At 35.8% G+C, this 18,953-nt stretch overlaps 1 protein-coding gene across 50 annotated transcripts in view; it reads left to right on the forward strand.

Moving 5' to 3' along the window:
- The window catches only part of ARPP21 (cAMP regulated phosphoprotein 21), a 160,664-nt gene that overhangs the window by 37,633 nt on the left and 104,078 nt on the right, over positions 1-18,953 (forward strand). For 15 of the 50 annotated variants that reach the window (XM_035278195.3, XM_008983991.4, XM_078354532.1 and 12 more), the window contains exons 2-9: positions 6,308-6,481; positions 8,221-8,387; positions 9,334-9,375; positions 10,143-10,232; positions 14,175-14,319; positions 15,691-15,769; positions 16,502-16,561; positions 17,524-17,664. In XM_035278195.3, the coding sequence (XP_035134086.2) occupies positions 8,259-8,387; positions 9,334-9,375; positions 10,143-10,232; positions 14,175-14,319; positions 15,691-15,769; positions 16,502-16,561; positions 17,524-17,664 (686 nt within the window). In that variant the 5' untranslated portion in view covers positions 6,308-6,481; positions 8,221-8,258. Of the gene's footprint in view, positions 1-6,144; positions 6,223-6,307; positions 6,482-7,331; positions 7,423-7,444; positions 8,064-8,220; positions 8,388-9,333; positions 9,376-10,142; positions 10,233-14,174; positions 14,320-15,690; positions 15,770-16,501; positions 16,562-17,523; positions 17,665-18,953 lie in introns of those variants that run through there. The other 35 variants (XM_008983987.4, XM_078354527.1, XM_078354541.1 and 32 more) reach the window with 6 other exon arrangements.

Raw genomic sequence — 18,953 nt, forward strand, 5'->3', positions numbered from 1 at the left:
TTATTTTCATATATATATATATATATATATATATATATACATAGCAATGGAAACATCTTATTTTCATATATATATATATATATATGAAAAACGCCATGATTTTTATGGCATTTCAAAAATGGCATTTTATGGCATTTAAAACATGACACTTCAAAAATCAGACAAAATAACAACTTAGCAATTTTTCTTTGCTTTTATTCATTTTACCTAAATGTCTCTTCCTCTTTTCTTCCTGTGAGAAAGGTTTTAATAACTCAAACACTTAGCTCCTATTCTGGCACCTATAACTGCTTCACATTTGTTATTTCATTGTTTTTGAAATGACAGATGCTTCTTTCACATCTTGTAAGAATGAAGATGAGAAGAGTTCATGTCAGATATAATGATTACTATTAAAATTAGTATTTCTCCACCTCTATTAAAAATGCCTTTTTTCTTTCTGTTGAATTTTGTATTTTTAAACCCTTTAAATCAGAATTGAAGATACACACTTTGTGATAAATTCTTGTTCCATTAGAGATCTTCTCCAATAGAACTAACTGCAAGTAAGGAATGGATTGTTTTCTTGAGATCCAGATAAAGAAGAAACTTTTAACTATTTCATTGCACTGACTTGAACTGAATTTAGAATGCAGAATTTGTCATACCAGTTAGATCAGTAATGCCCAAACAAGAGTGTCATCATTTCAGAGGGTTATCTCCTCTTCTCATCCCTGAAATAGTACTGCTTGATATAGGTGATCACAGAAGAGTGATATGAGAGAAATATCTAGGATAAGTATGTAACTCACTGAGATTCCTGGAAGATCTGACTACTTAAGAACATGTTTGTCTTAGAAAGTTTTATGGTATCATTATCCACAGGATCCCAACAGTATTATTTAAGTTCCTGGGAAGTTTGTTTCTGTTACACTGGGAAGGATGAGGCAATTGCTCAAGTCTAAGATCCTGGCTTTTTGCTTGAAGATTAGGGAGACACTGTTTTCGAAATGTTGCCCATGTTTTATCACCAGTATGAATTATAATGAATTGTTCCACATCAAAAAATATCAAGCCTACCTACAAAACCTGGGTACACTTTATCTGTGAATAATGAAAGCATGTGATTTTCTGTTTGGCTTTCGGAAAGATGGGCACTATGAATTCTATGTGTGGAAGGAGGAAATTAGGCAGATAGATCTCAGACAGCTTTATGGCATTCTGATAGCTATGAAAAAAAATGGGCCTTAAGAATTTTCAAAAAGAGAAACTGAGCATAATATCTAGAAGTCCAAATGTGTCCATCCGATTGACCAGGAAATCCAGGAAGAGACACACATACCATCCTCAGAAGGTATGCTCAGGATGTTTCTGTGCATTATTTGTTGGTTTATTCACAAGGAAAAAGGATAGTCGTCCAGTGAAAAACAATGTGTGGGTCCCTCTTACAACATACTGGGAATTAATTGCATAGATTAGGTAAACTTGCCCTATATTTCTCGTAGAAACGTCACTAGAGGAATACAAGTTATTGAAAAGAGCTCTGATATCCAGTCAAAATGACTGTTTGTTGAACCAGCTCTGCTTATAGATTAACTGTGGTTGCAGATCTTGTCCAAGCTATTGGATTTAATGTCAGTTAGACTGATTCCAAGCTTATTTGGAGCTCTATGGTTTTCTGGGTCTTTGCCCTTTTTTAAAAAAAGTTTGCATCATGCTGAAGATTGATGACATCATCCTGCACATGGATAAATCATAACTAGACTCTTAATAGAATGATGTTGGAAATGTAATATGGTGATTTGCCTGTACGGGTTATGGAAGTTTAAGCCATTTAAACATCTCTGGACGAGTCTCAATGGTCACACATTCAAACTAAAACTAACCTTGATGCTGTCAGATTCTTGGCTTATTTTCTAACATGGAAGCAGAGCCTTTGGCATCATTCTCTGTGACACTGATTTTGGTCAGAGAAAAACTCCTTATCTGTAGTAAAAATATGCACAAACTGGGCCAGTCTTGTGACAAGGCTGCCCATCAGCTGTTGCATTCCATCCAGCTCTCTCATTAAGATTATTGACATCCTGATGTTCGTATTGTACTAGGACCGTATCCAGGGTAAGCTTTGGGAAAAAAAATTATAGAGTTGTCTTTTTCAGTGAAAGATGATGTCTGTTACCTTTTGTTGGTGAAAGCACATTGGCTATACATGCATTGATTCTGGTGGAGGTGCAGGTGTTCTCTGAACCTTGTTTTTTGAGAAAAAACAATTTTTATTCTTGCCATGTCCACACTGGATGGATAAATAGCAATATATCACCAGGTGCTGCTAAGATGATGGTGATGATGATGATGATGATTGTAGCATTTATTTGGTACCGGTGTGAGTCAAGCACTAACCATGGAATGTTGCATCCGCAAAACTAGTGTGTATACATATGTGTCATCAATATGTCAGAGGAAATTTTGTAAAGCAGAATGCCAATTTCCCCTCTTATAGTATAATTTTCTGCCTTTGCTGTGTAGGTGTATATATTAATTTGCTTTTTTGTTTATATTTAGTAAAAAAAAAAGATTTTTAAAAGTGAGGTTGTGTCAATTCACCAGAATAACATGTCACAATGTAGAGCATTCTTGCATATAGTAGAAGCTCATTAAAGACTTGTTATACGAATGAAGAAATGAAACCCTGGCATAAGGCCTTTCTTCAGATGCTTTTATTGACCTTCCTTAGTTTTAATGGCATTCATGATTATTATGGTGCTACTCACGGGCAGAGCCTTGGCATCAGTTCCTTCCACTTTTGGCATTCAACTAAATGTTGATAATAGTTATGTTTGATCCGGGTGACTACAGTTAAAAAAGAAAATGTGAGATTCTATATATGACCTTCTCCATGTTTATAAAGTGTCAGGCTCTTAGATTAAAGCTTAAACAAGAATAGTCATGAAAACATTTCTGTACCCCAAAATCCTAACCAGAAAATTTATTTTCTTAAATGCCCCCCTCTGTTCTTCCAACAAAATAGTTCTCTGGCAATTTTGGCATTTTCGTGACAGCTCAAGAATCTTACAGGATGCCTTCACATGAAGTTTACTATAAAGAGTTTAATTAAAGGGAAAGCTCCTGGTAGAGTGTTTCTTATATGCTATTGAATGATTACATTTGGGGGGGGGGTAATTAAATTAATGTCACAATTTCTCATTGGTATTTTTGTCACCTTGGGAAAATTTTAAACTTGCTAACGATATTAGTATGTACATTCGATTCTAGCATTGTTGCTGTCATTTCTGAAATGATTACATCCCAATTACTCTTTTTGACTAGCTTTCAACTTAAAGGTTCAAATTTTTTCTTAAACTTTAACAGAATAATTGTTTTGAAAATGAGTTATATGCTTGGTTTATATAGTATTGCATAGTATTTCAATATTTATATATCTTTTGTGGCAACTTGACAAATCAGTCATCACCACAATATACAAGAGGTTTTTATTTACTGAACAATACCCAGCTTAAAAAGAAGAAACCGTGCATCTAGGCAAAACATTTCAATTTCAATAAGCAAGTCTTGACTGTGTCGTTTCATCATAAAGTACCCATGCTAATCTGGTTAATATAAATCTTCCTCGTGTTAATTTTTAGTCTAAGTATTGTGAAGAAAGCGACTAATATGGTGACACTCCAACTTATTGATACAATTTAACTTTCATTTCCCTTTCATCGGAGAACTAAATTACTGCTGAAATCTGAATCAAATCTGACCTTTCCTTCCCAGTTGGTAGCACAGTGATAAATATGTGTAACACACACACACACACACACACATACACACTTAGGGCATATGGATTTTGATGGTGATGATGAAAGACAGCATATTTGGTGAGTTGCATTTTGCCTTTCTCCTCTCTACCTTTCTTTCTCATCTCCACATCCTAATTGTTACTGTGTTCAACTCTAAACCAAAGAAATAAGAAACAGCCTGAACATAAAGTCAAATAGCAATTATTTTGCTCACTTGCTTCATAGTATATAGCACTGTTGATTAATTTCCTGTAGCATGATTTACAAACTATTGGCAGCCTTTGCTAACTACTACCCCCAAAATTATTTTTAAAATAGTATTTCCACTAAAAAAAAAACTATAGTAACTTTTATTTTGTACATCTGTATTTAGTCTCTTCATTTTACTTCCATCCTTCAAACTGTAACAGTTGAAATTTGGCCAGAATATTTATTAACCAAATGTTGAAGAAAAGATATTTGTTAAAAATAGTTTGGGTTATTTGCAAAAAGGAAAGAAATTGGAACAGATCAAGATTAAATGGCAGTGGGAGAGTCGGGTTAGTTTTGGCGAACAGAAAGCTGAAGTAGGGTTGATTTCCCGGCACTGCTTTCTCAGCAAAGAGAACAATTTTAATCAGTTACAAAAATATTTGTGATCCATATGTTCCTCTCCGCTCATTCCCATATGCCCATATTCTCTTTTATCTTGGTAGATGATGACTTTATGATTCAGGCATGCAAGAATAATACCTCGCTGACTTTAGAGCTCCGTGCTATTTCAAAACGTGTCCTGGTAATTACGCACACACATACATCCATGCTGTCCCCACTTTGAGTTAGTTATGTGAATATCAGTTTGTTCTTTCTCTCTTCCTGGAAAGAATTATATCCTGCATCCTCCTACTGAGGCTGGAATAATGTATCTAGGACTTACTTTTGAAAATTACATTGCTGTTCACCTGCTGGATTACATGCCACTGTACAAATATGAGGGTCTGAAAGAGAAGTCAGAAGAGTTGCTGCAATTCTCGAGAACTTCATTTAACTTGGAAAAAGGAAAACAGAATCCAGAATGCATTTCATAACCATCTCTGGCATCTATTCTAAGACATATTGGATAAGGATCTTCTTAGTTATAGATTCTAACTTTTAAGACATAACAATTTTTATTTAATATTGATTATTAGCTAGAGTAGCCATGGTGAAACTGATCAAAATTGAAAAATAAAAATTACTATTGATTAGCAATCTAATTTTGTCCTATGCATGTTTAGCTCTCAAAAGCCATATCATATGCAAAAACAAAAGAAACATAGTTTAAAGTCTAATCATCCATCTTAATAACACATGAATAAATCCAGAAACTATTGACTGTACAAGTGATTGCATTTCCAACAGTTGTTTTCCCCTTGAACAACAAATGGCTTTGTAACCCAATATGTTATGAATATAGCCACAGTAAAATCCTATGAGGAACCAGCTGTGCTCATTTAAACTTGGGAGAAGTGGGTAGCAAGGAGGAGGGAGAGAGGGTTTCTAAATTTCAAATTAAATAACTGTGATGCAGTTAGTGTTTTCATAGACAGGTATATGATGGAAGAGGTGTGCATGCTGTTGCATTTAGCTGTTGTACACCAGAGTCGAGTTACAGGGAAAAGGAAGAGATGCAGCCTGATTTTGGCAAATGTTATTAGGAGCCTGTCTCTATGTTTGCATTCAAGCTGTCTTTGCCGCTGCTCCTGTAGGAGTTGTGAGAAAAGGAAAGTGCACATTATAGTGTGGATTGTTTTCAACAGCCTTGAAGTTTGCAAATCTGTTTAATCCCTCTGTCAGTGCTTCTTTGCTGTCAAACAGAATGCCCAGCTGGCGGCGGCAATCCCGATGGGGAGGGCGGGCTGTGGATAGATGGTGTTCACCCTGAAATGAGAATATTAGGAATGCTTCTTCCCAAACTATAAGTGGAGAGAAAAGAGTTTTGTCAGCCATGCCATTATAAAAGTTTTCTTTTTGGTTTTTTTTTTTTTTTTTTTTTTTTTTTACTTTTGTAGAGAATGTTTCATTAAATCAAAAACTTTCAATTCATTTTATTCAGGTAACTTTCATAAATAAAGAAACCACAAAAACAGCTTTAAATATATAATCTATAATTAAGACAAAGGCTGTGGTTAGGAAAAAAGCAAGACTTTTGCTCATAGGTGATCTTGATTCTCATTGAGGCAAACACACAAGCTTGTTTTTTTTTTTTTTAACACAAAGTGCCAGATTTCACTAAAAAAGGTTAAAATTGAAGTGAGTAATCTTCGGTGCATAATGCAATTGTTAATTTTAGCTCCTTGCGTGGGTGCCGTTCTGACTTGAACAGCCGGCTGTAGCCTTCATTAGAGAAGAAGCAGGCAGCTTGAGACAGGTGGAGCTGGATCAAGCTGTGAACGTGATTTGCTGGAAACTGGTCATTAGTGTTAGAAACCCCGTCTTATTTACTTCATCCTTCACCCTACCATGATTATTGCAAATATTATTATTTACTTTTCATCTTTTTTCAGGTTGACGATGTGTCACACTGTGTAAGGGAATCGCATGGAGATGGGCATTCCGAACTGTTAATGGGGACATGGGACTCCAGTTGTCTCTGATCACTTGTGTGGATTTTCCTGGTGTAGAACGACAGAAGCCGCTAGTAAGTCGCCAAGACCTACAGCAGGAATTCTGCACGAAAGGTAAAGGTCTTGTTGTCTGGCTGTCATCTCATTTATATTTTAGACTTATCATTATATAAATGTGCCTGCTTGCATACAGCAGTTCCCTGAATATAACCATGACACGATCTGTATCAGAGACTCATTTGGCTTGTAGTTTGGAGAATTAGAGCTCAATTTGTTCACTCCATTTTAAATTTGGTCACGGTCTGTTTTTTACTTAAATGCTCTAAAAAATGAGTTAGCCAGAAGTCCCCTGCCTAATGCACTGAGAAACAACCTGTTTGCCAGTGGAAAATGGAACTTTTGATTTTGTTAACCACACAGACGGAGTGTCACTGAAATATAAGAAATCCATCAGAATGCAATGGATGAAATATCCTAAAACCTCCCTAAACCTGAATGCATTGCTTACTAGGCACTTTGCAGATTCAAACTACCGTCCTGTTGGAAAACTTCCTTTTACATTCCCACAATCCTTTGCCGAATAAGCCTGTGTATTTTATAGATATCATTCGATACCATCTGTTTTGTCATGGTAGATTTTAGCAAAATTGCTGTGGTTTAGATTTTTCTCATGCTTCCTATTTTCAGTTGGAAATAAAGTTACTGAATTAGTAAGTGGTTATTGAACACTCTTAAAGAAGCATATTAAAACTCTTATTTGTCCAATAATAATTTTCATTGTAATGACTGGGAATGGGACAGTGATTGCTTGGATTTTTTTTTTGTAAAAGAACTAACTTTCTAAGCTACAGCGTCTCTCTCTCCTTCTCCTTCTGCTTCTTTCTTCTTTTCTCTCTCCTCCTCCTTTCTCCTCCTCCTTCCTCCTTCTCTTCCTTCTTTTTTTTTCTTTCTATTTTTCTCACAGCTTAAAAAAGTGAGGAGGAAGTAAATGCTAATTTATTCATGAGCCTCATTTGACAGCACTTCAGAAGGGGAAGTGTCAGGGTTTTATAAAGGTAGGGAGAAAAAAATAATAACAGATTTTAACTCTGAAAAGCCATTTCCAGTGTCTGTAGTCTATTGTGAGCCTGAGGAAGTAGAGTGTAGTTGCTGTAGCTTCATTAGAGCTGCTTGCCAGACTTCCTTCCACAGGATCCTGTGGCACCAGCAACTGACAGGAGCTTGGGAGCTTGGGAGCATGGGAGAGGACTTATGCTTTTAGAAATGTAGCTGTCAGTTCTGAGCCTGGAAATGTTGACCCTGAAAGGTTTATTGCCAAAATTAGATCCCATATTTATACTGAATTATTACTTCTTCAGTAGATTTTTACCCTTGTAGGCTACTGTATTCCTTATACCTAAGGAAGCATGTCTACGTTTGGAAGCTGCAGATGATTTTTCAGTCATCTTAGATGTGCTGCAGAAAATCAATACCACATCTTGAGTCAGAAGTCAAGGGTCATTTGATCAAAAGTTGGAGAAATATCCTCTTTTGCGGCTTCTTCTACTTTGTATTAGAGAATGGGGGACCAGCAATTGTGTGGGAGTTACGTGCCTCTAAGAGTTGTTGATCCATTTTGATGGCAAGGTGTATTTGCAAGTGTGTGTAGAGGGTGTGTGGATGGGACCACTGCATCTGCCTCTTGTGCATGCCTTGGGTACTTAATTTCATCTTCTTTTTTTCCGACTTTCGTATAAAATTCTCAAAATTGCTCTTTTGGATTTGAATATGAAAGGATAAATGAAATAGTTAAAGAATTATAGTAAATGCTTCACTTTGCACTGGCTTTATTTTCTGATATCTTAACCTTCTAGGGTATAAAATCTTGCTATTTTAATTTGCATCTGGGAGAATGTCTGAGCAAGGAGACCTGAATCAGGGCATAGCAGAGGAAGGAGGGACTGAGCAGGAGACGGGCACTCCAGAGAACGGCGTTGTTAAATCAGAAAGTCTGGATGAAGAGGAGAAACTGGAGCTGCAGGTGAGTGAGCACGAACAGACCCCAATTCTCACACAACTGTGTGTAGCTCCCTTCTTTGATTTTCAGAATACTTTAGAGATTTATTTTTTAAAGAGTTTCACCAGTTGTATCATTAGGAAATTCATAATGCTGGTCTCCTACTTTTTCAATATGTGTCACGTTTTGTACTAACTCAACCACACTCTAAAATATGTGTTGTGGGAAAAAAACAGGAAAGTATTTATTTTCTGAGTTTGCACACAGCATGCCAGTACCAATTTCCAGAACACCTCAAGGTGTACATGGAAGGCTTCTCCCAAGGCAGCTTTAGACTAGCTGAGTTTTAAAAATGAATTTTCTATTTCATGGAAAGATGAAGACTCAGTTCATGGAAAACTAAGGAAAATCAAAGGCAGGTGTTCCTTTGACCTTCCTGGGCGTGCTACGGCTCAAGTCTTGTCAGCAAACAAGCCAAACCCTAGAATTCCCAGCTGAACAAAGAGCACTAGAATGGGGGGAAGAAGACTGGGAGTGATTAAAGGAAGGGAAAAAGCATTGTTAAATACATCATGATTTACAAGGGAAAGAGATTTGGTAGAAGGAAACTAAACTGTACTTACAAATAGCTTGTAAGTATTGATTTTCTTTTACCTAAACTACAGAAGTGTTAACTCTTTATATACTAACAGTTAACAGAGGCAGAATGATGGCCGAAAGCCTTCAAAGATGGCTTTTTTTTTCTTTTCCCCTTTCCAGTAGTTGCTGTAAAGAGAAAAAAGCTAAAGTTAGTCAAAAGTTTTTAAAACCTAGGGAAGGAGGAGTCCTCCATAATGGTTGTGATATCTTGTTGCTGTTATTATGGATTTCTCTACTGCAGCCAGTGGAGACGTTGTTCTCTCTTTCTTTGTCTCTCGGTTGTTGGTTTACTGTTTGTTTTTGTTTGTTTTATTTTCTTTCTAACATACAGAGGCGGCTGGAGGCTCAGAATCAAGAAAGAAGAAAATCCAAGGTAGGATTCTTGAGTTTCTAGGTAGACCCGATATCACAGGTATAAATTGCGTATTTTATATAAGAGTTAAAGGATTTACCAGCAGTTCAGTTGATTGTGTCCAGATATTGTGGGGGATCATGGTTGTACTGGTGCTGTCTGCTTTTGAATTGTTTGTGTTTATGCATGTCTGACTTTCTGGCACTGTGTAATTTTTATTTAGAGGATTTAGTATTTAAATAGCTGCAAATGTATGTATTGGATTCTATTTTCACACTTGGAGATTTGACAGTCATTTACAAAACAAATGGCCACTTGTTTTGTTTTTATTTTAAATAAAATTTGGAGTCTATGTTTTATGCTCACTCCTTGATTTCTGCCTTGAAGTAAATAGATGCTACCGCTTAGTACACTCTTCATCCTTTTAACCATCTTCCCAGTCAAATCTCCTGCGAATTTAGTTTTAGTAGAAATTAATTTTGTTATTTCCTTCCCCCTGATATTTTCATGAAATGACAGCAGTTCATTCTTTATGTGTTCCCAATGTGATGTGCACAATTTGCTAACAGTATTTCTCAAATTTATCTAGTCACATTCTCCTTTACTTTCATCCCCATCAATACAGAGGTATGATGCTTTGAGCCAATGTAGACGGTACTGATTGGCAGCCTTGAAATTTGGTTTTAAAAATCTCATTTGGGAAAGTTATGTGAATGTGGAGACGATTTGACAGGCTGAGAATGTCTCCTGTTTGTTTTCTTTATTTTCTTTCTTCCCCCCCCTCCTAGTCAGGAGCAGGAAAAGGCAAACTGACTCGCAGTCTTGCTGTCTGTGAGGAATCCTCTGCTAGACCAGGAGGTGAAAGTCTTCAGGATCAGGTATATCCCCTTGTCATTATCATTAATTGCATGAATGGGATCCACCTTTGTGTGCATGACTATTAATTTGGTTTTAAACAGTATTTTGGGGGAGAAAAATATAATTGAAGAAAAGAATTCATTTTTTGGCTTCATCCTCTGCTTATGCAACATTCTAAAATAGTTTGATGGTTTGTCACAGAGTATTACGTTTTTTTTTTCCAGACGCTCTGAAAACTGCAAATGGAAAGGAATTCAAAAGAATTTAGATTAAAAGTTAAATAAAAAGTAGGCACAGTAGTGCTGAATTTCCTCAAAGGCTCTCTTTTGATAAGGCTGAACCAAATATAATCCCAAGTATCCTCTCTCCTTCCTTGTTGGAGATGTCTTACCTCTCAGCTCCCCAAAATGCACTTGCCTATAAGAAACACAATCGTTGGTTCATATGAAACTTATGAAATAAGTTTATGAAATGACTTATGAAATAAGTCTAGTGAATAAGGTGCATTGAACTTTGGAGAAATACTTTTATGGCCTTTGGTAGAGATTTCTCAATACTGCAAAAGTTGTCCAGGAATAAATCTGAGCTGATGGTGACTTTAAGCTAATGTTATTAATATATCACTGCATAGTTTACCCTTATTTTTGCTCCTGACATCAAGATTAGTAGGTTGCAAAAATTTAAATTTCAACAAAACTCTTTGGTGACAAAATGGGAAACTTCACATCATACTTATTTTTGCTTGCCTTTTAGGCATCATATTAGCTTTTATAAAAAATGGTCTTGCTGCTGAAATTGTACTTACTTTATCAGAGGCTGAGAGCAGTCAAGACAAAAGTAAAATGGTTTACCTGAGCCCAGGGGAGGGAAAATTGATTAAGATATCATTATTTTTGTTTGATTTGGTTTTGCTTTTCTCTTTTTACTTTAATTGAAATACTCTGAATTCCCCTCACGGAAACAGAGAGCATTGAGAGCACTTTCTTTAAAAGGACCAAAAATAAATTTCTTATAGATTTTGTCCTAAGACTTGTTTTTTTTTTTTTCCTAGCCTCATTTTCTTCACATGCCACTCATGTCATAAGGCATGTACAGGCTATCTTTCAGTGGCCATTATTATGTTTCATACACTTGCTTTATTTTACTTGGGCTCTGAGAAATGTGTGGCTTTCCTTCAGCATTTTATTTGTGCTTCTATTTTTAATGGAGATTGAAAAGGGGGAATAATGGAAATATCATGGCTTATATTATTAAATGTTGATCGATGGCTTGTAATGTGCTGCACACAATATATGTTAGCTTTGCAGAATGACAAACCCTGGGAGAAGGAACACCCCAGTTGTCCCCCACTCCTAATGCCAGGCAGAGAAGGACAGCCTTTATAATCTGCTTTTTGTCCCATTTAACAAGGTACCAGGAGGAAACTTTTTAAGGGACCATCTGTATCATAGTGCCCACCTTGGACCTAAGTCTAGTGTCTCCTCCACACAATTGGTGCAGAGAAATAAGGTGTAAATGGTGCTTTGTTCCTGCTGGTTCCAGGCTCAGAAACCAAGACTAGCTCTGTAGGAAAGAATGAGAGCCTGCAAGCTTCTCTTTGGATTGGCGGGGGAGTGGTGGGGGCAGGGGCCTGATAGAAAATACCCAGACACACATATGAGCAAGTGGCCGTGCTACCTTTTTAGAAAATAAAGAACCAGACTTTTGAGTTTATATGCAATGCCTTCATTAGGTTCCACCGGCACTTACAAAATGTGCGAACTGAATCCCAGAGAACAGTGGCAGAAGTATACAGTATGTGGATTGTATTGCTTCCCCAATGTTTGTAAATTCACAGTATTTGGAAAACTGCCTTCATTTTCCAGTGTGGGAAAAACTCTTGTTACCTGTATTACTTGATCTCAGACCCATACCTGATGGTTCAGTCTGTCCTTAAGTTAAAGGAATTTTGCTTTTCTAATGTTATACTATTGACTTATCAGTGTATTACTGCAACTTGAATCACTCTTCAACTGTCGGATATAAACTTATCCTGTACCAATGTATTTATTAACACTTGTATTTTATTATTGAGCATATCAATAAAAATATTAAAAAATAACAGATTGTTTTTTACCAACTCTATAGCACTTTTGCGTGTTCTTTCAACACTGTAATGTATATGCAAAGAAAAGATGATTTTTTTCCTAACTATAGTATTTGTCAACACATGGCATCAGTTTGTACATTTTTTTGCAGTGGATATTCTTCAGCCTCTGCTCATGCATTTTAATATAAGTCCAAGCCTCTATGATTTTAGATTCATACATACAGAGGCTAGATGTTTCAGTCAGTTTTGAAGAAGTGATGAGATGACTTTCATGGCCCGGGAGCCCTCAGTTTCCCCTGATGGTTAACTGTCAAACTGAATCTTTCCCACCCCAGCCATGCCTTCTGGGCCAGAAGTGCCCCAGTGATTTCTTCGGCAAGTAGAAGGAAATCATACCCCTAGACCTGCCTAAACCTTTGCATATTGAGACATTTCTGTCCCAACTGCAATAAATGACTCTATAATCAGATTGCACTCAGTTTTACATATTTTATATAAGTACATCCCCAGGAAAAACATGTTGAAGTTGGAAAACTCAGCTAAGATATTTAGGGTGAAAGTATGTTTTATTTCATCATTTATATCATGTGACTTTACAATTATAGTGAAACAGGGAGTTCACAATGGAGCCCCTTTCAAAAAAGAGACGTAGCTTTGGAGAACTTTTCTTTATGATTGTTAGACTACCCAGGTTTACAGAGAACCATTAAGAAACCCAAGTTTAAGAGGGTACAAGCATCAGTTTAGTCACATGTAGTGTGAGCATTAGATTAATTTTTAGTGAGCGACATTATTAGTCATTGGGATTATTTTTTCCTACATCATAAATTTTAATGTCACTAGTAGAAGAAAGCTTTCCCATCAAATGATCTCTTACATAAGAATAAGTGGGCTTAATGTTGGTTAATTTGTCATAGTTTTAATCATAGCCTAGGTTTTTCATAAAACTAAAAAACATGATTTGCTTCATTCTTCAAAACAGTGAACATACTATCAATCAAATGCTGATATATGTGAGTTAATACAAAATAATCTGGTTTCAGTACAAAAAAATAAGAATAAAAAAGTGGACCCAGTCCCAATACTGTAAATCAATCTTATATCAAACATCAGTTCAAGAGAATATTATATTTTGGAAAGGACTGATACCAAAATAAATGAATATTAAATATTTATATATTATTTATGAAAAATATAAGTCTGCTTCCTACTTTTCTAAAATACAATGCTTACTGTAACTATACATTATAATGATTTATTAGTGGTGTTTGTAAACAATTATAATAACAGTTTATAGCTAGAGTTCCTGCAATTATATAGTCTGGTTTTTCATAGTAGTAGAAATTATTGTTGACCCAGTGCTAAAATTAAGTTTTGATTGTAAATTGGGTATTAGGGGCTTTCTTTATGTCTGTTTTATTTGTAATTATGCTTCCTGGTATCCATCTGTCTTTGTTTGTACCAATTTCTCCATATAAGGAAATATAAAATAAAACGATAGAAACCTTCTTTTTTTAAAATATAATGGCTATGATGCAAGCTTACTGATAAATAAATTTTTTCTAGGCGTTTAAAAATAAACCTGTAGAAAAAATAAGTGTTGTGATCTGCAGGAATTCAACTTGGTTAAAATTAATATTCATGAAGCAAAGTTTCAGTACTAGATGTTCCTTCTGACCTCCCATTGACTCATGAAGATCAAGTCATTTTAAAGGGCAATTAGTTTTCTGACAGGTTTAATTTTTACCATTTAAGAAAAAAAAAATCTGCACCTGGTTTTCATTTTTCTACACTTTATAACCTCTATGCAAAATGGGAACCAGACAGAGATTATTAAACCTGGCCCTAAATTATCATATTTTTTCCCCAACAGGAATCAATTCATTTACAGCTTTCCAGTTTTTCCAGCCTGCAAGAGGAGGATAAATCTAGGAAAGATGAATCTGAAAGAGAAAAAGAAAAGGATAAAAACAAAGATAAAACCTCTGAAAAACCCAAGATCAGAATGTTATCAAAAGGTGAATGTGAAAACGTTTCCTTAACTTACTCAGTGTGGGCACATGCGCAGTCGCAGAACACATCCTAGATTCCACATGCATATTCACCTCCCCCCAAACCCTGCATATAATTCGACACGTGTGCGTACGTGTGTGTGTAAAAAGTGTGAACTTGATTTTCTTTCTTTCTGTTTATGATGTCATTACTTGTGTTGCTAGAGAGGTTATTTTTCAGATCACATATTTCTTTGGATTCACATTTTAATCTTCTGTTATCAATGACAGGCTTGTACAAAGGAATAAATATAAATCCGCCCAGAATTTAGGTTTCTTAGACAGGTTAACTTGGATGGTGAACAGTCATGAGACTGACTGTGATAGCTTAACTTTCATGTTTATCTTAAAGACAGAGAGTGGATTAGCAAGTCTCAGTTAATAAGTGATATGGTCCCAAAGTACACATGTATATGTCAATGGAATAGGTGATTCACATTTTGTCTGGCACAGAATAATTTAGTATTTGCACCCATCTACTTTTACGTAATGTTTATTTTTAAAATGTACACTTCTACTTCAATAAATTGCTGTCCAAAAAAAGTCATACGTTTACAAACCGAAAACCTACAATTCTGACAGCCCAAAACAAAGCTAAGTTGAAATGAAGAGTCCCATGAGTAAACAGCCTTGCAGTAGACTTAGAAAAAACATGGGCAGCTGGGAAAGAAGAGTGTCTGGTTAACTGTGGAATGAAAACCACCTCTAACAGTTACGTGTTCTATAACCATCTATCAGCTTATAATTGTTGTTTCTGCTGCGGAATATATAAAATCTAAGGTGTATATGACAGTAAAGAAGTTCAGGTTTCTAAAACAGTTTTAGAAATTATGCTTTGGACAACATTAGGATATTTAAAAGACTTGGGAATATTTAGTGTTCTCCTGTATTTTGTACTAATTAATAGATAGTCTCATAACAGAGCATTCTCTTTTTTTGCCTTCTTTGTTTTAAAAGAAAAAGGGTTTCATGGGATCTCAAACTCTTGAGAGCTCTCTCTGTAGGTGGGAGTTCTGTCATGTGGAGTTTGTACCCTTGTTATTTACAGTGCAAAATGAACACATGATATCTGACTCCACCTCCCCCCAACCCCAACACCTAGACTGTGCCCACTTCCCCTCCTATGACATTTGGGTCTTTCCATAGTCAGAATTTATTGGCTGATTTTCATTCTGATATTATATTGCCAGATTTCTAGTTTTGAAACATGTATTTTCATACCAACAGCTTCACCTAAAATTTATCTGAGCAGGAGGGAAATAGGAAAGGTTGGGAAAACCTTTTCCACTCATCTTTCTGCTATCATTTCTGACAATTCTGACCTGCTGTTTGTTTCAGATTGCAGCCAAGAATACACGGATTCTACAGGCATAGACTTACACGAGTTTCTGATTAACACATTAAAGAATAATTCCAGGTAAATTATTAAAGAAGTCTCTTATTTTTAGGATCAAATAGAAGATGACAATCAAAGTTATTAATCCAACACTTCTAAGAAAGCCATTGTAAAATGCAGATACCTTCCCTGACGTCTTAAACTGTCTCCTATATTTTTGTGCTGCTAATGGTTTTCATGTTTACTTTTTATAGAGAGTCTTAATAACTGGGTAGTTATCTAATTAATAAATTATTTTAATAATTTATTAAATCATTAGAAAACCTCTGCTTTTCTAATCACAAAGAGATACTGACTAAGGGGGAGAAATAAAGAATACAAATTATTGATGTCACATAAGCCAGCTATGTTTTGATGTAGCTATGTATTTATTTACAGTCAGTTCTTGGCCTTTGTTTTGTGCCAGTTTCCTATTAATTTGAAATATACTATTTATTTGATATGTTTTATGATCCTAGTACCTTGCATGCCATAATTAATTTTAAGACTATAAAATTTAGATATTTCAAAATATTTAACAGTTAAGATTAGGATTATCCCTTATCTCTTAAGTATTTTGAAATATCTAAATAATCTTAAATATAATGATATATGTAAATGTATGTAAATGGTCAGCATAATCAAAAGAAGAGTTAGATACAGGTTTGTAGCGGCATACATTGAAGTAATCCTTTCCATACATTTAATGAATTCATTAGGTCTTTGGACATGGAGCATATCTAAAACCTTTTAAATGTAACATTTATTTTGCAGGGACAGGATGATACTTTTGAAAATGGAGCAGGAAATTATTGATTTCATTGCTGACAACAAGTATGTTAAACTGCCATGCTGGTTCATTTGATGATGGATCCTAGTTTGGTGTTTGAGTTAAATTATCCGTTCTGGAAAGATTTAGGGAGAGATAAAACGTTGTTTAATGCGTTCCGTGATTTGTTAAATGGGGAAATTATTGGAGTTTGGAACTATATGCTGATGAGAATTGTTGCTTGGACCATGTGTGCTTCTGCTTGTTAAATTCCTGACAAAATGACTATAAACAGGGGGCCACTGATTAGCATAGAGTAGCTGTAACAAGAAGCGACCCTTTTCATTTTTATTATAGTTTTTTAATGGGCTCCAGCTGGCTGCAGTCAGTTATGCCTGAAAATAATGGTGCTGCTTTCAGTGTAAACTGTGTAATGACACATCTCCATATAGACGTCTGCAATCACATGTTATGTCACATCATTTGTCCTGTGCCTGGCCCCACTGACAAGGTAGCATGGACTAAAATACAATACTGTCCCATAGACATTACCTTCTCTTTGGCAAGAGAAATGTGCAACTATGAAACAAAGAGGCTTATTGTAGCTTAATCAATAAATCTATAATAAGTAGAAAATTTGTCTGGAAATTCGGACATTAAGAGATACCAGAACTGGGCTCTGTTTGGGAGGGGCCAAGAGAGGGACAATGGGGGGGTGGAGAGGTCAGGGAGGGATGACATGGGGAGAAAAGCCAGATGTAGGTGAGGGGGGATGGAGGCAGCAAACCACATTGCCATGTGTGTACCTATTGCAACAATACTGCATGATCTGCACATGTACCACAGAACCTAAAGTACAGTTAGAAAAAAAGAGAGAGAGAGAGAGAGAGAGAGAGAGAGATGCCAGAAATGTAATAGGCTTAGTGGTTTAGATGAAAGGGAAATAGTGTTGTGTGTATACTTGTAAAATGTATTATGGGCAAAAAATGAAAATGCTGATTCCACTTTTTCTCACATTATGTTCCAGTAATCATTATAAAAAGTTCCCTCAGATGTCATCATATCAGAGGATGCTTGTCCATCGAGTGGCCGCTTATTTTGGATTGGATCACAATGTGGATCAAACAGGAAAATCTGTTATCATCAACAAGACCAGCAGCACCAGAATGTAAGCCCCATCACTGTACTTATTTAGCGTTTTCTGTTTCTCCTATGGATTCATTTATAAGATCACAGTATAAAATTCACAGTGTTTTAAAATGTGCAGTGTTATTTATCTCTTGCTCTTATCAGAAGTAGTGTGGCATTTATCTGTAGAAGATTATCTGAGAACCAACAAAGTTTATACAATTCAGGCAATAAAGTGGATTTATTTCCTGCTCTTTTACATAGCTTCTGAAACATAATTTTCTTTCTTCCATCAGTACTCTATGAAATTACATACAAAGCTGTGAAAAATTTTACGTCAAAATATAACTTAAATTAAAAACAACAGATATTTTTAAACGACCATGACATACACGGAATAATTGTTATTTTCTTTCTTCTGCTTTTTCGACATCTATCTTACTGTGGTTTCTGGAGTGATAAAAAGCTCTGAACCTAGAGGCAGAAATCCTGCTTCTAAAACCCAATTCTACTTACGAGTTGTGTGACTTGCAGCAAGTCATTTAAAATCTGCCATCTCAGTTTTGTCACCTGTAAAATGAAAGTCTTGAGCTAGATGAAATATCTAAGACTTAGCTCTAAAAAGAGGATGACAAGTTTTTTCTCCTTAAAATAATTGTTTGTTTTTATCTTAATACCTGTTCCTTGTTTCACTGAATCACCAAAAGCATAACATGAGTAGTCATTTGCTTTGAAGCTTGGTGCTGTTTTTCTTGAACCCATGTATCTTTTGAGTACAGTACAAACCACTTCTATAACAAAAGGCATATTAAGCTAAAAAACTGCCCACATAAAGCATCCACTTTTGTAATTTTCTTTTTCACTGTGTCCTTGATACACTGTAAATTGCATGGTCTTTAGGGATGTTAGTGAAGGGAGCTTTTGTGTCAAGCAGAGTATCTTAGTTAAAATACTCTGTATTTTCTTCTCACCAGAGGTTGGGACAAGTGGGAATGGAGATGAGACTCTTTCTCAACCCAAGCATCAGTCTGTGCTCAGCAGAGGTCGGGGGAAAGTCATAGTGAAGAGAGCACAAACTGGGAGATCTGGGGCCAAGCATGGCTATTATTAATATCTCCAATGAGCACTCTACTTCTGTGGGCTTCAGATACTTCAGTATCTGCAGGATGGTTTGAACTGAATCATGTTGAAGGACCCTTGAAGTCTCAGAATCATTCAGTCCTGTAGTTGCATTCTACTGTGTTAGCACAATACATTTAAAAAATGTATCAGCTTTATCTGATTGTTGACAAATGTGCCTCATATTTGAATAGCAGTAAACATTATGGT

This window comes from Callithrix jacchus, chromosome 17 (assembly GCF_049354715.1).
Source record: "Callithrix jacchus isolate 240 chromosome 17, calJac240_pri, whole genome shotgun sequence".
NCBI classification, from domain to species: domain Eukaryota; kingdom Metazoa; phylum Chordata; class Mammalia; order Primates; family Cebidae; genus Callithrix; species Callithrix jacchus.